We start from the raw sequence: 18,923 nt of genomic DNA, 5'->3' as shown, positions 1-18,923 counted from the left end.
TTAGTTGAAAAAATAAATTTTAATTTGAAATAATGACAGTACAGATCTAATGAAAAAGGGAATTGCTATTTTCAGCATCTGCAATGTTTGCCTTCCAAAGGGATTCTATCCCATAAAATGGTGTTGTAAGTCTGGAAGAGACTGTGTAGGACACTGTGAGAAAGAGATATTAACTGAGAGTTACCTTGACAGCAACTCCAAAGTCAGTTCCCATCCAAGGAGAGCTGATGGGCTTTTGAGGGCTTTGTATTTCTCTATTTGCTCATGAGTGCCTGTGAGTCCATAGCATCTTATGCATTTTACCTAGGACAAAATAAAGGCAATTTCATACCTTTCCCTTTCCCCCGCCACCCAGAAAAAAAAGTAAGGAAGAGAGGAAGGGAGAGAGGAAGGAAGGAAAAGAGAGAAGGAGCAAGAAAGGGAAGACAGGAGAAAGAGAGGAAGGGAGAAAGGAAACAAGCAGAGAACAATACTGTGAAAGGTGAGGGTAGAGAAGAGTATCCAGGAGGAGGGGGCAGTTGATACGTTCCAAAACGTACAGATGGAGAACTGACAAAAAGCCAATAGGTTTAATGGTGCATGAGTTTGTTGGAAACCTTAGAAAGAGCAATTTTAATAGAGTGGAGGGATTGTAAGAGAGATTGCAGGAGAATGATAAGTGAGTAGGAGGTGAGGGAGCAAGGATCACAGAACAAACAATTTTTAAAGGATCAGAATTGCGAGTGACCCACAGGGCAATGGAGAGACAAAAATGGTGGATGTAGGTAGATTTCAGCCTATTGCCAATGATGATTTGCGGATAAAGAGAGGCACAAAATCTGTTAACAAGGACAAGGCAGAAATATCACAGGAGTGAAAGCCTATGTGTTACCCCAGGATCTATTGCATTTGTTAAAAGAACTAAAGGAAGGTCTCTGGTATCTTTCATTGATTCTCTTTGGAGAATTTATAGAAGGACATAGACATGGATGGTGCACCAATAAACTCACGTATGGCTGCTTTTCTGTATGAAAGTATAAAAGCTAACCTACCTTTTTTCCTCTTGTCTCCTGCTTCTCTGATCAACTCCTTTTCACTTTCCTTTGCTAATTCATCATCCGTCTGCTGCCGCTTATAGTAGGTGTGCCCAAGGCTCTTTCCTGGGCCCCCTTCATGTCTTTTTCTACCCATTTTCCCTAAATAAGCTTCCAAAATAATGCCATACATCCAATAATCATTTCTATGCCTATGACTCTCAGACAAAGGTCTAATCTCTCTGCCAAATGCCTATTCCACATTACAACCTGCCACTAGATATCTCCACATGGATACAGCATAGGCATCTCTCTCAAAGTTAATGTGTCCAAAACCGACCTCATTTTCTTCCCTGGTAAACCTGATGGTCCTCCAAATTTTTCTGTTTCTATTAAGGGCACTAGTATTTTTCCACTAACCTTGACTAATATCGACCAAGCCTCTTCAACTCTTCACTCTCTCTCACCCTTCATGAGCAATTGTTGCCAAGTTTTGTCAATTCTTTCTCTACATCATCTTTCCTATCCATTACCTTTTCACCACTAACAGAACTACCATCCTAATTGTGTCTTTCTTCACTTTACCTACACGGAATCTCAGAGTTGGAAGGTCAGAAGTCATTTAGTGCAACTGACTACAAAACTTGAGAGGGAGAGAGAGAGAGAGGCAGCTTTCCTACCATTTCAGAATTCTATTTTCAGATAAAGCTGGAAGGATGTGCTACAGAGGACCAGAGAGGTAATGACATATTATTACCATAAGACTGATTTTCTTTAACTGTGGAACTGGGAGGGAGTAAGTAGGTACACATTACACACTAACTAAAGGAGCTGACCCTGCCAGGGTAAGCAGTTAATTATCTCCCCCCAACCCCCAGGGTTTTAAGGATGATTCCAATGGTCTTAGTGGAGGATCCCAGAAAAAGATGGGCATCCATCCCCTTCAAAATGATCAAGAGGGGACTCCCAACTTTAGTGAGCACTTTCTGCTCTGACAGAATATACTTGCTGGTCACATATGAGTTTTCCTGAATGCCTGCAATGAATGCCCCCTCTGTCTCATAATAGAGTCCCTTACTACCTTCAAGACCCAGCTCATGCCTTTACTGATGCCCTCCCTACCCTTACAGCTATTAGTGGTCTCCATCCCTAAACTAGTAAAAAAATGTATTTTTCACACATTTATTTATGTGCATGTTGTCATAGAATGGAAACACCTATTTCATTTTTTCTTTGTACCACCAGCACCTAGCACAATGGCTGGTCCAAGGAAAGCTTTTAATAGATGCTTGGGGATAGGGGTTTAATTTTAATATTTAAGTCTGAACTTTAACACCAATAAAGAGCATTTTATATACACAGCAGAATACACACACACACACACACACACACACACACACACACCCATGTTACTTTTGAGATCCACCTGGCCAGACAAAATAATGACAGTGACTGTGGTGGCTTCTATTACAGCGTATCAAGTCCCTGGTCTTGTCTGTGCTGTTCAGCTTTACAGCTTCATCAATAGATCTTCAAAGAGTTGTCGCTGCCAACTCACTGTGCAGGCCTTGGACCCCCAAAGCCCCCAACCCTGTAAAAATGCTGGAGAACATATTTCCCCTCTCTGACCTGAAAAAACCTTTTTCTCCCTAGACCCTATGTTTTCCTCATATACCTGTTTGTTTTTCATTTTTAAATATTTCCCTTGGTTTCTCTCCAATCAATACAAAAAGAGCACTGGACAAATTCTCAGGGTGAGCTTTAATACTTCAGAAATCAGAATGAAAGCACAAATCAGGGCTTGATTTATTGTTAATTGTCTAGATTTAAGAAAGTGATGGAGAAAATATTAATAATGCAGATTTAACTTAAAGTGTGTTATGAACATTTCCCCAAAGTATTTGCCAGTTGTTACACATTTACCATTACACTCCTGATTGTGAATAAAATTGGGAATCTGTTTTATAACTTTTGCTTTAAAAACATTACATAATAAATTCCACACATTACTTTCAAAAATGTCATGCTTATTTGATTTTCCTTCAGTATTTCATTCTGTTCTCATCTGTGTGTATTTTTTTAAAGTTTCAGTGGATCTTTTTTTTGGTATTCCTATTACTAACCCCACCTTTCCCCTCCAAGATTCCCCTCCCCATTAAAAACTAAGAGAAAGAAAAAAAAGCCTTTTAAAAATTCATCATAGTTAAGCAAAATGAATCCACACAATAACCATGTCCAAAAACATACATCCCTTTCTGTGCCTTGAATCCGTACATCTCTTTCAGAGATGTGTAGTACACTTCAGCATAGCATCCCTGGAGACATGGCCGGTCATTGCTTTGATCAGAGTTCTTAAATCTTTCAAGGTTGTTTTTCTTTACAATGTCGTGCTCTCGTAAAAACTGGTTCTGCTCTAAGAAATTCTTGATGATTGATTGATTGGCTCTCCCAAGGGGTCTTATTATCACTTCCTCAAATAGCTGCTTCAGTAGGGAGTCAGCAACAATCACTATTCTTTGTATAACCAACCCTTCCTGGTTCCATCTCACCTGAGAGAGACATTTGTGGTGGGGGGAGCAGACCGGTAATCCACACCTCAGTTAAGGACTGAAAAAGTAGAGTGAGGCTGGCATTAGACTGAAATCAGAGACTGCCAATGTAGTCTTCCCAAGGAAGACTTATTATAGGATTGTCTAAGACTTTCTTTGTGACTTTACCTAGTGGGGAGTGGTTGTCCCAGGATTCTGAACTACCTAAAGGAACCTAGTTCCACCAAGGCATTCGGGTTGTTGTACTTAGCTCAGGAATCATCAATTAATCTATCAATCAATAAGTATCTATTAAGCACTTACTATGTGCCCGGCAATGTACCAAGCCTTGGAATGCAAAGAAAAAGTGAAAACAGTCTCTACCCTCACGAAGCTTATGTTCTAAAGGGAGAGATAACATTTACATAAATAGGTATAGTCAATACACATTTAAAGTAGATAGAGAGGAAGGAGCTAGAAGCCAGAGAGACTAGGAAAGGCCTCCTACCGAAGGTGGCATGGGAGCTGAGTCTTACAGGATGCCAGAGGTTCTAAGAGGCAGAGGTGAAGAGGGAGCACATTCCAGGCATGGGGGACAGCCATTACAAAGCTGGGTAGATTCATAGATTTAAAGTTGGGGGGTGAGAGAGGGGAAAATCCCAGAGGCCATCCAGTCCAATCCTTGTATTTTATTTCTTTAAATTACGTTACATTTTATTTTCAACTGACATTTATTTTCTCTTTCTCTTGCCCTTCCCCCAAATTTAAAAGAAAAAAAGTTAAAGCAAAATCCTTATAACAAACATGCATAGTCAAGTAAAACAAATTTCTACATTGTCCATGTTCTCCCTCTGCATCTTGAATCTATCACCTCTCTGTTAGGAGGTGTGTAGTATAGTTCATCATTAGTTCCCTGGAATCATTAACTCTTGCATCCTAAGTCAGTTGACCAAGGTCACCCAGTGTTAAGTAGTAGAACCAAGATTCTAACCCAGACTCTATTGTTCTGAAGCCATCATATTGTTTCCAATTCCTCCAAGTCTGCTATAGGTTAGGGAGGCAGCATTATATTGTCACACAAACACTGAGTCTAGAATTAGGAGACCTAGCTTTGGCAGTCAACCAACATACAACTTCAGACAAATAAGTCATTTAACCTACTCTGGGTCTCAAGTTGCTTGTCTGTAAAATGAAAACGTTAAATTATAGGCTATCTAAGTTTATCTCAACCCTTAAAAGTCTTATGAGGAAATCTTCAACCATCAGAACAGGACCAGATGGCTATAACCTCCCTTGTGCCCTCATATTTATCTCTGTCCAATTGATTTCCTTGAGTTGGTGTCCAGGCAGAGGTGGGGAACCCTAAATGCTTGCTGGTCCTGGGAGACTTGTAATGGGGCATGCCCCTAGGGCCCTGATACCATGGACTAACTTGTGCAGATAATTTGATTTTTCCAAGTGTATGAAGTACTAAAATCATAAGAATATAGGATAGACTTTTTTAAGCATTTATTAAGCACTTAACTACATGGTAGGAACTGTGAAAAATTCTGGGGAAACAGATATGAGCAAACAAAACCATCCCTGCCCTGTAAGAGCTAACGTTCTAATGGAGAAAGACAATACATAATGGGAAGTTGGAAAAGTGGGTGGAGGTGGGTACACAGTGATGTGGCATGGAACAGTCAGAGAGTTAGGGCTGAAATGGACCTTAGAAGTCACTGAGTTCAATTCTTTTGTGTTATAGATTAGGAAACAGGCACAGAGCATAGCAAGTGATTTGCCCTGGGTAAGATGATCAGTAGGAGCCTGAGGGAGGCAAGATTTGAACTTAGGTATTCCTGCCTCAGAGTCCAGTGTTCTCTCCACTTTACCACACTGCCTCTAGTCAACCAGGTAAAGAAGACCCTGCTTTCTATAACAATTGCTGAAATTTGTTTGGGATGGAAGGTGATGCTCTAAGCCTCTTTCTACTTCCTAATAGACAAGAGATGCATAAACACCTTCCACATATGGTTTTTCTTGATTTCAGGAGCCCTGGAAGCATTTTGGCAATCCAAGCAAATCTCATGTTTCTTCCCTACTGCCCCAATCATTTTGATTAATTTTAACTGCGTAAAATATAGGCAGCTAAGTGAATAGAGCACTGGGCTTGGAGTCAGGAAGATGAGAGTTCAAATCTGGCCTTGGACACTTACTAGCTCTTTGGTCCTGGGCAAGTCACTTAACCTCTATTTGCCTCAGTTTCCTCATCTGTAAAATGAGCCAGAGAAGAAAATGGCAAACTACTCCAGTATCTGTGCCAAGAAAACCCCAAATAGAGTCACAAAGAGTTGGACACAACTGGAAAAAAAAATTTTTTTGGAGGCAGTTCAGTGGCTCAGCGGATACAGCACTGGGACTTGAGTCAGGAAGACCTGAGTTCAAATCCAGTTTCAGACACTTACTAGCTATGTGAACTTGAATAGGACAGCTATAATCCACTGGAGAAGGAAATGGCAAACCACTCCAGTATCTTTTCCAAGAAAACCCCACATGGACAGCACTGGCGCGCTATGGTCCACAGGGTCACAAAGCTTTGGACATAACTGAAGGACTGAACAACAACAAAAATAATGGGAACACACTCAAGGACAAATTGACCAAACTTAAGTATGCGTACACCATTTTCAACTCCACCCACACATGTACACTGTGAACACAAACATGATATTAGACAACAAAATGAATAGTTATTCTCTTTCCTGCCCCTCCACCCCCACCCCACACATCCATCAAGCTTCTGTGATGCTATGTGAAGGCCAAGTCAGTGACTCAGAACTCAGAATTACAGCTTTCAAGCTAGAAAAGACCTTAAAAACAATCTCATCCGACCCTCTCATTTTACAGATGAGGAAACTGAGCCTCAGAGGTGAAGGACTTGCCCAAGTTCATAGAGTCAGTAAGTGGCACCGCTGGGTTTTGAACCCGGGTCTTCTGTCGATAGTATGTGGTTAGAATTGGAAGAGTGGTGGTTTCCATGAGTAAAATCTAGAACAGTCTCATCTCCTAAGTAGGCATGCCTTACCACACTGGCACACACCTCCCTTCACCCTCCTTCCCTCCACCCTCAAGCCAACTGACAAGAATTTATAATGTCCAGTGCAGAATTTTAAGCGTTTGAGGTGCCTGCCTCCCCTCCTCCTTTCTAGCTGATCCCAAACAGTAGGCTGATTGTTTAAAGAAGTTTGCACTGTTCCTTTGCCAGAGCTGTTTGCCTGAGGATTGCCCAATGGCAAAAAGCAGGGTCCCCCCCCATCGCTTACCTCAGCTCTGGGTTTACCATCTCTGTATAAGTGAAGCATCTCCCCAGCATGATTTCTTTCAAATTGTCTGTGGATCCTCTTCCCTTCCACTGAAGCAACACAGCTGGTGGGTCCCTCCTGCCGGCAAAGATCACAGCAGCAAAGACCGCAACAGCCCCAAAGATTAGGATGACTGTGAGTCCCAGCAAGAGGCACCTACATTTCTGACTCCGGCATGGGCTGCTTTCTCTGACCATGGTGAGGAAAAGAAGGGTAAGTAAAGCAGAGGGAACCTGGTTGTCCCCAAATCTCTGGTAGTAAATGGGGAAAGGAGGGATTAAGCAATTTGACCAGTGTGAAACTGCACCTCTGCCTTATCTCTTCTATGTTCCTCTTCCCTTCTCTCCAGCCCCTCCCCTCCTTCTTTTAAAGGATCTGACTTACCGACCAACAACCCTGACCTAAGCAAACAGAAGTCAAGAATTCCCACAATCACAAGCAAATGGAATAAGTCTCCTCCTCCTCCTTTTTTTTTCTTCTTAAAACATCGCTGAACCTCAAGAAAGCTCAACAGCGAATGGCAGAAGTGAAAATTCACATTGATCCTAGCTCCAATTCACTGTCTAGTGCAGTGCCAGAACTGGTGATGCTTCTAGGAGGAAGAGGAGAACTAGGCTCTTAAAGTTTTACATCTGAGGAACTTGGGGTGCTCGGCAAAGATTACCCTCCTCATTTCACAGCAGCGGCAAAGCACAGGATTATAGCACGAAGACTAGAACTCAGGGAGCCCACCCGCTGCTCCAGTTCCCTATCTAGTCCACCCTGCTTCTCCCTTCTTCAGTTCCTGTTCCTAAATTTGCATTTTTCACATGTAACTTCTTTGCTATAGAGTTCCTCATCACCACCGGTCAGTTGTCAGATATCCTCAAAAAATACAGCCCTGTAAATGATGTTTGATTTTTGACACCCAGACCCATGAAAGATATTCCACTGGCTGGAGGCAGCACCTTCAAATTTTAATTCAACAAGTATTTGTTGGGCACTCTCTGCGTTTCTGTGCCAGGTGTCTTGTACATAGCAAAGTACATAATAAGTATTGTGCTGAATTGTTTAGGTTGATTCAAGCAATATAGGACCTAATTAAATATTTAAATTAGTATGGGATCACATTGAATTGAAAGTTCTCTCCAATGATACAAATTGAAAGTACAAAAAGAAATTTGAAACATGGCCCCTGAGCCCTGTTCCATGAATTAGAGCCAGCATAGATTTGTACTTTGTTTTTCATACATTCACCATTGACCCATCCCAACTGTCATCTGAATACTTGAAGAATCTATGATTTCATCATCATGGGTGCATTCACCCAAGCATACTGCAGCCCCTCTGGAACTCAGTAGAGTACCTTCAAGAGTTGCTATGTGTAAGGGGCAGCTAGACAGTGTAGGGGATAGAGCACTGCCTCTGGAATCAGTAGGACCTGAGTTCAAATCTGGCCTGAGACACATAAAAATTTACTAGCTGTGTGACTCTGGGCAAGTCACTTAACCCTAATTGCCTCACTAAAAAAAAAAAAAAAGTTGCTATGTGGCACAGGATTTTACCACCCACCCTGTGGTCAAACTGGTTATGAGCCTTTCCAACATAGCTTGACTAAGTTGTCATACGACAGTTATGTTTCAACTGATTGCCATTCCATCTTGGTGGGACCTACCAGAAGTGGGATTCCATTGGCAGAACTTTCGAGAATCCACAGTTTACTCCCACTATGACGCAGCAGTGGAAGAAGACTTTCAAACTAGTTAGTTGTTTTAAAGCAAGAAGTAAGTTGAGATTCATCGTCTGCTTATGATGTAGAAGATCACGGTTTATGCTTGTTTAAGCTGTTGCAGGTCCAACTGAAATCCTTTGAAGGAAGAGGAAAGCAATTGGGAAGAAGGGGAGAGGTGTATAAGAACTATTTCCCTTAAAATTTAACTGGGAAAAGAACATTTTGTAGCAATAAAATCACCAATTCAAAGTTGGAAGGAACCTTAGAGATCAATAATCTAACCACTCATTTTACAATTAAGGAAACTGAGGCCGAGAGATATGAAGTAACTTGCCCAAATCAGATAAGCTAATAATTAGAAGAGCAAGAATCGGAGCCTAAGGGGGGAGGGAGAAAGTGGGAAATGTTAAAATTTTGAGAGTCATCCTATCCTACACCAACACTATCATGGTCAATTTAGTTCCTTGAAACAGCTCTAAAAATAGCCAGACAAAAATAAGTAAATGAAAATGAAAAATAGCTAGACTACCACACTATCATTCAACTAGAATTTATTAAGTCTTGTATCCCCAGTTCTTGGCCCAGTGTCTAGCACATAATAGGCGCTTAATGAATGCTTGTCAACTTGCACATAGTAGGTCTTAACAAATGCTTGTTGGTTTACTATACAGGTCTCTGGGGCTATAAGTTCAAAGAATGAGACAATCCCTGTTCAAAAAGGAACTTATATTCTATTGGGGAAGACAACAAGTACATATGCTAAGTTGAAGTTGAAGATGAGATATCCACTTCGACTTGGTAGAGAGAATTTCTTTACCAAATAGTTCCCTATACCAGTAAAATCACAGATTCTGTTCCTAATCCCTATGGGCCAGTTGACGAGGATATGAATACAAAAGAAAAACAATCTCTGCCCTCAAGGAAATTATCTGCCACTTTTGATGTCTTATGTGAACAGAAAAGTAAATATCGACTATATACAAAGTAAATACAAAATGATTGGGGGAGTTAGCAAGGACTTTTTGAAGTACTTGGCACTTGACCTAAACCTTGAAGGGAGGTAGAAGCCTGGGTCTAAGACCAAGAGCATGGACCTATCATTTATCTGAATGTGGGAGGCGATGCCCTCCCTGCCTTCTCTCTCTAGATCGAAGTTCATCTTCCCCTCAGCCATCACCATATCACCCTCCCCGCACTGCTCAAGAAATTCCATGGGCTTCCTGTTAGCTCCAGGATCGAACAGAAAATCCTCTGTTTGGCTTTTATAGCCTCTCATAACCTCGCTCCTTCCTACATTTCACATCTCTCACTTGACTCCACTCCACATACTCTATGATCCAGCAAACAGCATGAGAAAAGGCAAAGAAGGTGGGAATCAGTATGTTGTGTTTGGCAGTTGGTGGGGAAACTGATGAAAGACAAAAATGATGGAAAACGAACTCTTCCTGGATTCAGGAGAACGAACTCAAAATCCTATCTCTGTTACTTTTTAGCTGTGGAACAGGTTACTTATCTCTTTGAGTCTCAATACACACATTTGTAAAAACAAAACTAAAATGTACCACCTAAGTCAGAAATTGGGGGGTAAATACTTTGTAAACACTAAAGGCTTCAGCTATGGCAATATTATCTATTATTTGTACAACCTTGGTATCAGAGGCTCTTTCCTAACACAAAAGACCCAGGGGATATACATCTCCAGCTACTGAGTACTGAATAAAAAATGTAGTTCTGCTATGCTAAGAAAGCATCTCTTGCAGCATTACTAACCAGGATCCATCACCCCATTATTTAGCACAGAGACTGGTACACAACAAGAGTTTGTTGACTTGACTATTGAATACCAGCCATGTTTTACAGCTCAGTAATAGGTTCTCTGGGGGACAAAAAGTTAATTGTGGTTTTCTCTGAAAAGTTTTCTCAACGACTACCAGTAAGGTCCACTGGTGGTTCTGTGCTAAGTGAAAGATGGAAGAACTCCAGCTCTAATTGAACCCTACGAAACACTGACCCTTCTCTCCCCCCTCCAGCCCCAGAAACACACAGTTTGTCTGTATTCGTCTTCTTAATCAATTTGGTGGAAGAAGAAAGGGCCCTGCTCCACACTTTAGAAACATAACTTCCATTAGGATGCAATGGATAGAGCATTGGGTTTAGAATCAGAAAGACTTATCTTCATGAGTTCAAATCTGGTCTCAGACACTTAGTAGCTGTGTGACCCTGGGTAAGTCACTTAACCTTGCTTGCCTCAGTTTCCTCATATGTAAAATGAGCTGGAGAAGAAAAGGGCAAACCACTCCAGAATCGTTGCCAAGAAAGCTCCAAATGGGGTCACAAAGAGTCGGACATGACTGAAAAAAAGACTGAATAACAACAATAAAGGATCTCAGGAAGTAGGCTCCTGATATACAGGCAACTCATTCAGTATTGTGAATTGAAGAGTAAATGGCTGCTGGCAGTGTCGGGGAATATTTCACACACACTTTTTGGGCAGATGTTTGCTTCTCAGATGTTTTGAACTGTAGCTACAGAAATGAGTCAGTGACAAGTAAACATTTCTGTCGTTCCCTCAGGTTATGTTCTTCCAGCCTTTGAAATATGTTATCTTTGTCATGCCCTTTGAGACAAAGTCCAACAGAATTAGAAATGTTACATCAGGCAGTGTTCTATAGCATCATGTTCTGGTCCTGGGATCCTTAACCTGCAGTCCATGAACTTGTTTTTATATGTATGTATGTGCATACGTATATACATACATGTGTATATGTATGTACACATATGTGTATATATGATTTGTGTATCTGTACACACACATATGAAAACATTAGTTCATGGAATCCAGGTTAAGAACCCAAGGGCTAGAAAATGATGCTATAGAACAATGTTCAGTTATTTATGTATGTTGTTGCTCAGTTGTTTTTCAGTTGTGTGCTACTCTTCCTGATCCCATTTGGGGTTTTCTTGGCGAAGACACTGAAGCAATTTGTCATTTCCTTCTCCAGCTCATTTTACAGATGAAGAACTGAGGCAAACAGGGTTAGGTGACTTGTCCAGGGTCACACAGCTACTAAGTGTCTGAGACCAGATTTGAACTCAGGAAGAGGAATCTTCCTGACTCCAAGCCCACCTAACTGCCCACATTTATGTATACATATATACTTGTACGTGTGTGTATATACAAACATATATGTATGTATGTATACATATATAAATATAAAGTAACTATATTTCAATATAATTTTTTTTAATTCTATGTATTTTATGCTTTCAAAAACATTGTTCTGCTCATCCAACCATTCTGGAGAGTAATTTGGAATTATGCCCAAAGGGCAATCAAACTATGCATACCCTTTGACCCAGCAATACCACTAGTAGGTCTGTATCCCAAAGATATCCCAAAATAAAGTACTTAAATGTACAAAAATATTTATAGCAGCTCTTTTTGTGGTGACAAAGAATTGGAATTTGAGAGGATGCCCATCAATTAGGAAATGGTTAAACAAGTTGTGGTATATGAACGTAATGGAATACTATTGTTCCATAAGAAATGATGAGCAGGTGGACTTCAGAAAAACCTGGAAAGATTTACGTGAACTGGTGCTGAGTGCAGTGAGCAGAACCAGGAGAACATTGTACACAGTAACAGCAACATTGTTCAATGACCACCTTTGATAGACTTAGCTCTTCTCAGCAAAACAATGATCTAAGACAATTCCAAAAGACTCACAATGGAAAATGCTATCCACATCCAGAGAAAGAAGTATGGAGTCTGAATGTAGATCAAAGCATACTATTTTCTTTTTTCTTTTTTTCTTCTTTCTCATGGTTTTTCCCTTTTGTTCTGATTCTTCTTTCACAACATGACTAATGTAGAAATATATTTAATATGATTGTACATGTATAGTCTATATCAAATTGGATGCCATCATGGGGAGGGAGGTGGGGAGGGAGGGACAGAAAAATTTAAAACTTAAAAGCTTATGGAAGTGATTGTTAATAAAGCAAAATAAATTAATAAAAAATAAGGGAAAAGTGAATGTTGAAAACTAAAAATTTTAAAAATTAAAAAAAAACAACAACATTGTTCTGAAAGAAAATCCATAGGCTTCACCAGACTGCCAAAGAGGGCCAGATTAAAAAAAAAATGAAGAGCCCCCACTCTAGCCTAGGTACTGCCCTCTACTTGGGTTTAAAGCTCCTGGAAGGCATGTATTTTACTTCTAAAGGGGCAGCATGATCTAGTGTAAGACCTTTGGTCTTGGAGTTGAGAAATTTGAATTCAAATTTCAGCTTTCCAATTTATCAGCTGTATGATCCTGGACAAGTGTCTAAGCCTTAATTTTTTCCTCTGTAAATAGGGGAAATAATACTTGAGAGACATATGGTATGATGGATAAAGGTAAGCTTTGGAGTCAGAAAGACCTGAGTTCAAATCCAACCTAGAAACATATTGACTCTGTGACCCTAAGCTAGGCAAGCTGATTCACATTGCTCTCAGACTAGATGTTACAGTCACTACTGATCAGTTTGCTGTCCACCCAGACTTTACCATCTCAATAAAACTACAGGTCTAGACTAAAATAATAAAAAATAAAAAATAAAAAAACTTATACTACTTTCTCCACTAGGTTGCTGTGAGGAGAGTGTTTTAGAAATGTGAATTATTCTTTAGCTTTCTGCAGTGGGCCTTGCAAGTAGACCAAGTGACCACGTATAACATGCGTGGTTGGGAAGACTCTATTCTCCACCTCAACTCCCCCAGATTTCGCATAAAAGGTGCCTATTAGTATCCCCATTTTACAGATTAAGAAACTCAGGTGAACAGAGTTTGTGATTTGCCCAGGGTCATACAGTTAATAAAGTCTGAGGCTGGATTTGAACTCGGGACTTCCTGACTCTAGGCCCAACACTCTATTCACTGCCCTACCTAGAGTGTGGACACTGTATTTTAAGAAATTATAAATGAAAACTATCAAAATATTAGAATCGGAGGATAAAGTATAGATACAATCCACTGGTAACCTCCTAGAAGGAACCCCAAAAGAAAAAGTCCTAGGAACACCATAACTGAAATACAGCTTTCATTTTGAAGAAACAATAATGCAAGCATTCAGAAAAAAAGAGTCCAAGTACCAAGGAACCACAGTCAGGATCACAGTAGCATCATAGTGGCTTCTGCTATAGAGAGGACAGCTAAGAACATAGTGTTCCAAAGAGCAAATTCCAAAAGACAAATTCCAAGAATAATTTAAAACTGTAAAGTTGAATATAATACTACAGGGGAAAAACCCAGAATTTTCATTGAGTTAGAGGATTTTCAAGCATTGCTGATGAACTGAGGAGAGACTTGGTAATGTAAACAAAAGAAGAAAGAGAAACCCAGAAAGGTAAAATTATTTGAATAGTTGGAAAGGGCAGTATAGGGTTGTTTTGCTAATGTTATTATAGGGCAGGAAAAACCGTGTCCCTTCAGAACCTTTAAGTCTTCAAAGGGTATCGAAGGAGTTAAGGAAAAAAAGGTGGAGGGAAAGAGGTAGACTGGTTCTGTTCTAAAGGTTTGATGAAGGGAAAGAGAAGGAAGGGCAAAAGGAGGAAGAAAGGATGGAACTTGTTATTTCTCATAATGAGGGTGAGTGGGAAGAATGTACAAACATAATAAAAGAGTGAGGGGAATGAGCATCTGGGGAAGCTCATTCATCTGAAAGAGACTTGCACACACACACACACACACACACACCAAGGCACACACAGCAGTTAATTCAACAAAGAAACAGGTGGTAAGGGCGAGGGGAGAGGGAGGAGGGAGGAGAACGTCCAGAAGGGAATAGTCGAGAGCAAAACAAACTTCCTGATGCCAAAGGAACTATTAAAATACAAAAGAAAAGAAAATATCAGGAAATAAAGGACATAAGCTATTGATTGAAGAATGGGTGAACAATTTGTGAGTTGTAAAGGTAATGAAATAGTATTGTGTTTTAAGGAGTGATGGTTTCAGAGAATATTGGGCACTAAGAACTCATGTAAAGTGAAGTGAGCAGAACCAGAAGAAAAGCGTATACACAGACAACAATATTGTTTAAAAAAAAATCAAACTTTGAAAGACCCAAGGACCCTGGTCAAAGCAACCACTAACCGTGGCTCCAGAGAAGCCATAATGAAGCATGTCACCCATTTCCTGACAGAGGTGAGGGATTCAAGGTGCAGAAAGAGACATGCATTTTTGGACATGGCTACTGCATGGATTCATTTTGCTGGACTCTTATTATTTGGACTTTTGTTCTTCCCTCAGCACCTGGGCCATCCCTGAGCTAGGGCAGCCTGCTCACCTTAGAATCTCCCCCTGTAAGGTCAGCCTGCTGGTGAGTTCCACCTGAAGCCTCCTTTCTGAACTTCAGAACCATGCCTCTAACAAGGTCTCATTCTACAACATCCCTCAGCTCCAGGGACCTATTCACCCTGGAAAAGCCTATACATGCAACCTGCTCACCCTGGGATACCGGTCCACATGGCCTGCCCCACTTCTCCCATTGGTGAGTTCCATTTTGTGGATTTTGTTGGCACAGGCCAACCTCTCTTTATTCCCCTCCCTACCCTGTTTTTGACTCTCTGGACCTCAAAACCATGCCCCTTTCATCTCCCTCTTCCCTCCCCTTCACCATGTTTTTTTTTTTTTAATGTAAACTCCTTTAAGTCAGGGACTATCTTCTTACTAATATTTATATCACCAGCACTTAGCACAGTGTTTGACACGTAGTAAGCACTTGATGCATTTTAATTTTTTTTGAGGAAGTGATAGGAAAGAAAAGGCGGGGTAGTAACAGTGATGCCAAAAAAAAGAGACTCACTTAAACATTTTTTTAAAGAATGTTCTTATTTTATTTTTCCTCAATTACATGTAAAAAGTTCCAAATTCCCTCCCTCACTTCCTCCCCTCTCCCTTCCTTGAAAAGACAAGCACTCTGATTTAAATTATGCATGAGCAGTCATGCAGATCATATTAAACGTTTTTTTAATGAACCAGAAGAGCATAGAAGGAAGTTCAGAAGGAAACCCAGATAAACACAGCAGTTTTGAAAGTAACTTTTTTTTTTTACAGATAGCCATATTTATGTATATTCAGGGGTGGGGAACCTATGGCCCCAAGCCACATGTTGCCCTCTAGGTTATCAAGTACAGCCTTTTGACTGAATCTAAACTTCACAGTACAAATCCCCTTCATAAAAGGATTTGTTCTGTAAAACGTGGACTCAGTCAAAAGGCTGCACCCAAAGATCTAGAAGGCCACAACTGGCCTCAAGGCCATAGGCTTCCCACCCCAGATGTGATATGATATAATAACTTATTTTATAGATAGATAGATAGATGTGTATGTATATACATATTTATGTATATGCGATATACAATAGCTTATTTTATAGATATAAATAGATGTGTATGCACATATGTATTTAAGAAGCAAAAGGTATGAAATAGAGATTCATGGTTTTATATACAATCCTTTTTTGGTGTTACATTGTGTTTATAGAAATGCACTTTTTATTATTGTTTAAGTTCAGAATATGAAATAAAACTTAAGTTAAAAAAAATAAAAGATATTTGTAGTTTTATATATAACCCTCTTGATGTTTTTTTTTTGTAGAAATGTTCTTTTTTTGGTACTTGTCAAGGTCAATTAAAAAAAAGAAAAAAGTAAACTGTTATCTGTCATTTATTTACTACATACATAAGAAAATACAAAATGCAAGATAATTTTGTGGTGAAGACCCTGGCAGCTTGGGAGATCAGGAAAGGCCTCATGTAGGTGTTAGAACTTCAACTGAGCAGAAGGGAGAAAAGAGCATCGCTGATTCGGGAGATAAAAGGGCACAGAATGGGAATGATGGGAGCTCCGTAGTGATACCCAGTCCTTTCTGTCTCTGAAAAGAGGTTCTAATATCTAGCTCACAGATGTGTGAGGAAAGTAATATATAGGTATATGTCTGTATTTATGTATATGTGTATGTGTATGTGTATGTATATGTATATGTATACACATACACACACTATAAATATAAATAATATACACAACTATATAGATATATAGAATTTTAGTTATGTAGTTATACATATATAATGCTTTATGTGTATACATATTATATATACATATATACATAATAAATGTATATAATATAGAACTATATATACACAATTTTGGTTACATAATTATACATATATAAGACTTTATATGTGTATATATTATATATACATATATACACAACAAATGTATATGATATAGAACTATATAGATATATAGATTATATAATATATATTACACATATATTATGTAATATATAGTTACATGATTATACATATATAAGGCTTTATATGTGTGTGTGTCTCATATATATATACACTATAAATGTATATAATACAGTTATATAGATTATAATTACATATTATACATGTATAAGGCTTTATATGTGTGTATATATTGTATATACATATATACTATAAATGTACATAATATACAACTATATAGATATATAGAATTTTAGTTACATAATTATATATAAGGCTTTCTATGTATGTATATATTATATCTCTTAATATGATTCAAACTCCTGGATTATTGATACATATATATGTATTTATAAATTGTATTCATACATTAGTAAATATTAATAATTACTTCAGAGCTTCAACAGATCCCTGACCTTGTGAACATGGTTACTCCTTCCAAAACCTGTCAATGTCTTTCATCCTATATGATTCTTGTCCCTATCTTCCAAGAAATCCTATAGGAAAGAGTTCTTCATCTCCTTTCATAAATAACATGACTATCTTTGTACCTGTTTGAGTCCCTTCCTATCAGTACTCATCCACTCTGTGTGTATACGTGTCAAGTTAAGTGAAGTCAGCTGGTATTTATTAAGCACCTTCTGTGTGCCAGGCATTGTATTAAATGCTGGGGACGCAAAGAATGACAACAGACAGTCTCTGCCCTAAAGGAGCTCATAGTCTAATGGGGGAGATGACACGCAAACAGCTATATACATACAAGATATATAGGATAAATTGGACTTCATCAAAGAAGAAAGGCACTAGCACTGATGAGTAGTGGGAAAGATTTCCTCTAGAAGGTGGGGTTTTGGGCAGCTAGGTGGCACAGTGGATAGTGCACTGACCCTGGATTCAGGAGAACCTGAGTTCAAATCCGGCCTCAGACACATAACACTTACTAGCTGTGTGACCCTGGGCAAGTCACTTAACCCCATGGCCTAGCCAAAAAAAAAATGAAAAAAAATAATAAAGAAGGTGGGGTTTTAGCTGGGACTTGAGGGAGCCAGGAAGGAGAGAATTCTAGGCATGAGGGACAGGCTGTGACAATGCATACAGTTGGGAGATGGAGTGTATATATACAGGGTGTCCCAAAAGTCTTAGTGCAGTTAAAAGCTGTTAACTTAGTGTAGTATAAATGTACAGAGAAATCAAGTTAAAACAGCCTGTTTAGTTCATAGGATCATAGATTTAGAGCTATAAGGAACCTCAGATGGCATCTTGTCCAACCCCTTCATTCTACAAATGAGGAAACTGAGGACCAAAGAGGTTAAGGGATTTTCCCTATACATAGTGAGTGTCAGAGGCAGAATTTGAATCCAGGTCCTCTGACTCGAAATATATTACTTCTTCCACTGTACTACCTGCCTCTTTTCTCAGAATAGGTTACCTTGTGTGAGACTGTCAAGGAATTAAGCATGAGCCTCAGCAATAGCAGAAGCAATAAATCAATGATGGGCATTAATATGGTCCAAAGATCAAATTAAGGAACTTACTAGTCAGCCTATCAGCAAATCCTGTCACCAGAACCTGTCAGGGTGAAGGAAGAAAATAGGTTATCAGCCCCAAACAGTGATCCAGAAAGCACCTGGAGACATGCAGGGCAGGGTCAGGAAAAACATGATGGGAGAAGGAGTTGTTGTTTTGAGATCTTACTATTTGCTACACCAAAAGGACCTTGAGTCCAAGACAGGGTGAATAGCATGCTAGTCACATTAGCTCTAGACTGCTCAGCTATAGGCAGTGGGCTCAGAGAAAAATGGTGGTTCAGAACCAAAAGATGCAGCCAAGTTCCCTAACTTAGACAAGAAACAATAAGGGTGTTTGCACTACTGACTTGTTAGGAATTGTGGGGAACTGCTTACTTGAAGATTTAAGGTCATATGCTGGCCTTTATTTGGACCCCCTGCACCCTCTGGAATGACTCATAAGTTTTTCCCCTTGATTCAGTTGGGAGTGCATGCCCCATATATAATGTCCAGGAGGTCACCTGAAGTTGTCACACCTTTCT

At 39.5% G+C, this 18,923-nt stretch overlaps 1 protein-coding gene across 2 annotated transcripts in view; it reads right to left on the bottom strand.

Moving 5' to 3' along the window:
* Positions 1-7,246, bottom strand: part of CD38 (CD38 molecule) — a 68,070-nt gene extending 60,824 nt beyond the window's left edge. Inside the window, exon 1 of one of the 2 annotated variants that reach the window (XM_027836552.1) lies at positions 6,847-7,246. In XM_027836552.1, coding sequence (XP_027692353.1) covers positions 6,847-7,082 — 236 coding nt within the window. In that variant the 5' untranslated portion in view covers positions 7,083-7,246. The remainder of the gene's footprint in view (positions 1-6,846) is intronic. The other variant, XM_027836551.1, reaches the window with a different exon arrangement.
* Positions 7,247-18,923: the final 11,677 nt, after the last annotated feature.

Source organism: Vombatus ursinus, unplaced genomic scaffold (genome assembly GCF_900497805.2).
Source record: "Vombatus ursinus unplaced genomic scaffold, bare-nosed wombat genome assembly UNPS02014818.1, whole genome shotgun sequence".
NCBI classification, from domain to species: domain Eukaryota; kingdom Metazoa; phylum Chordata; class Mammalia; order Diprotodontia; family Vombatidae; genus Vombatus; species Vombatus ursinus.
The sequence above is the reverse complement of the archived record's forward strand: the minus strand, read 5'-3'. Positions and strand labels throughout refer to the sequence as shown.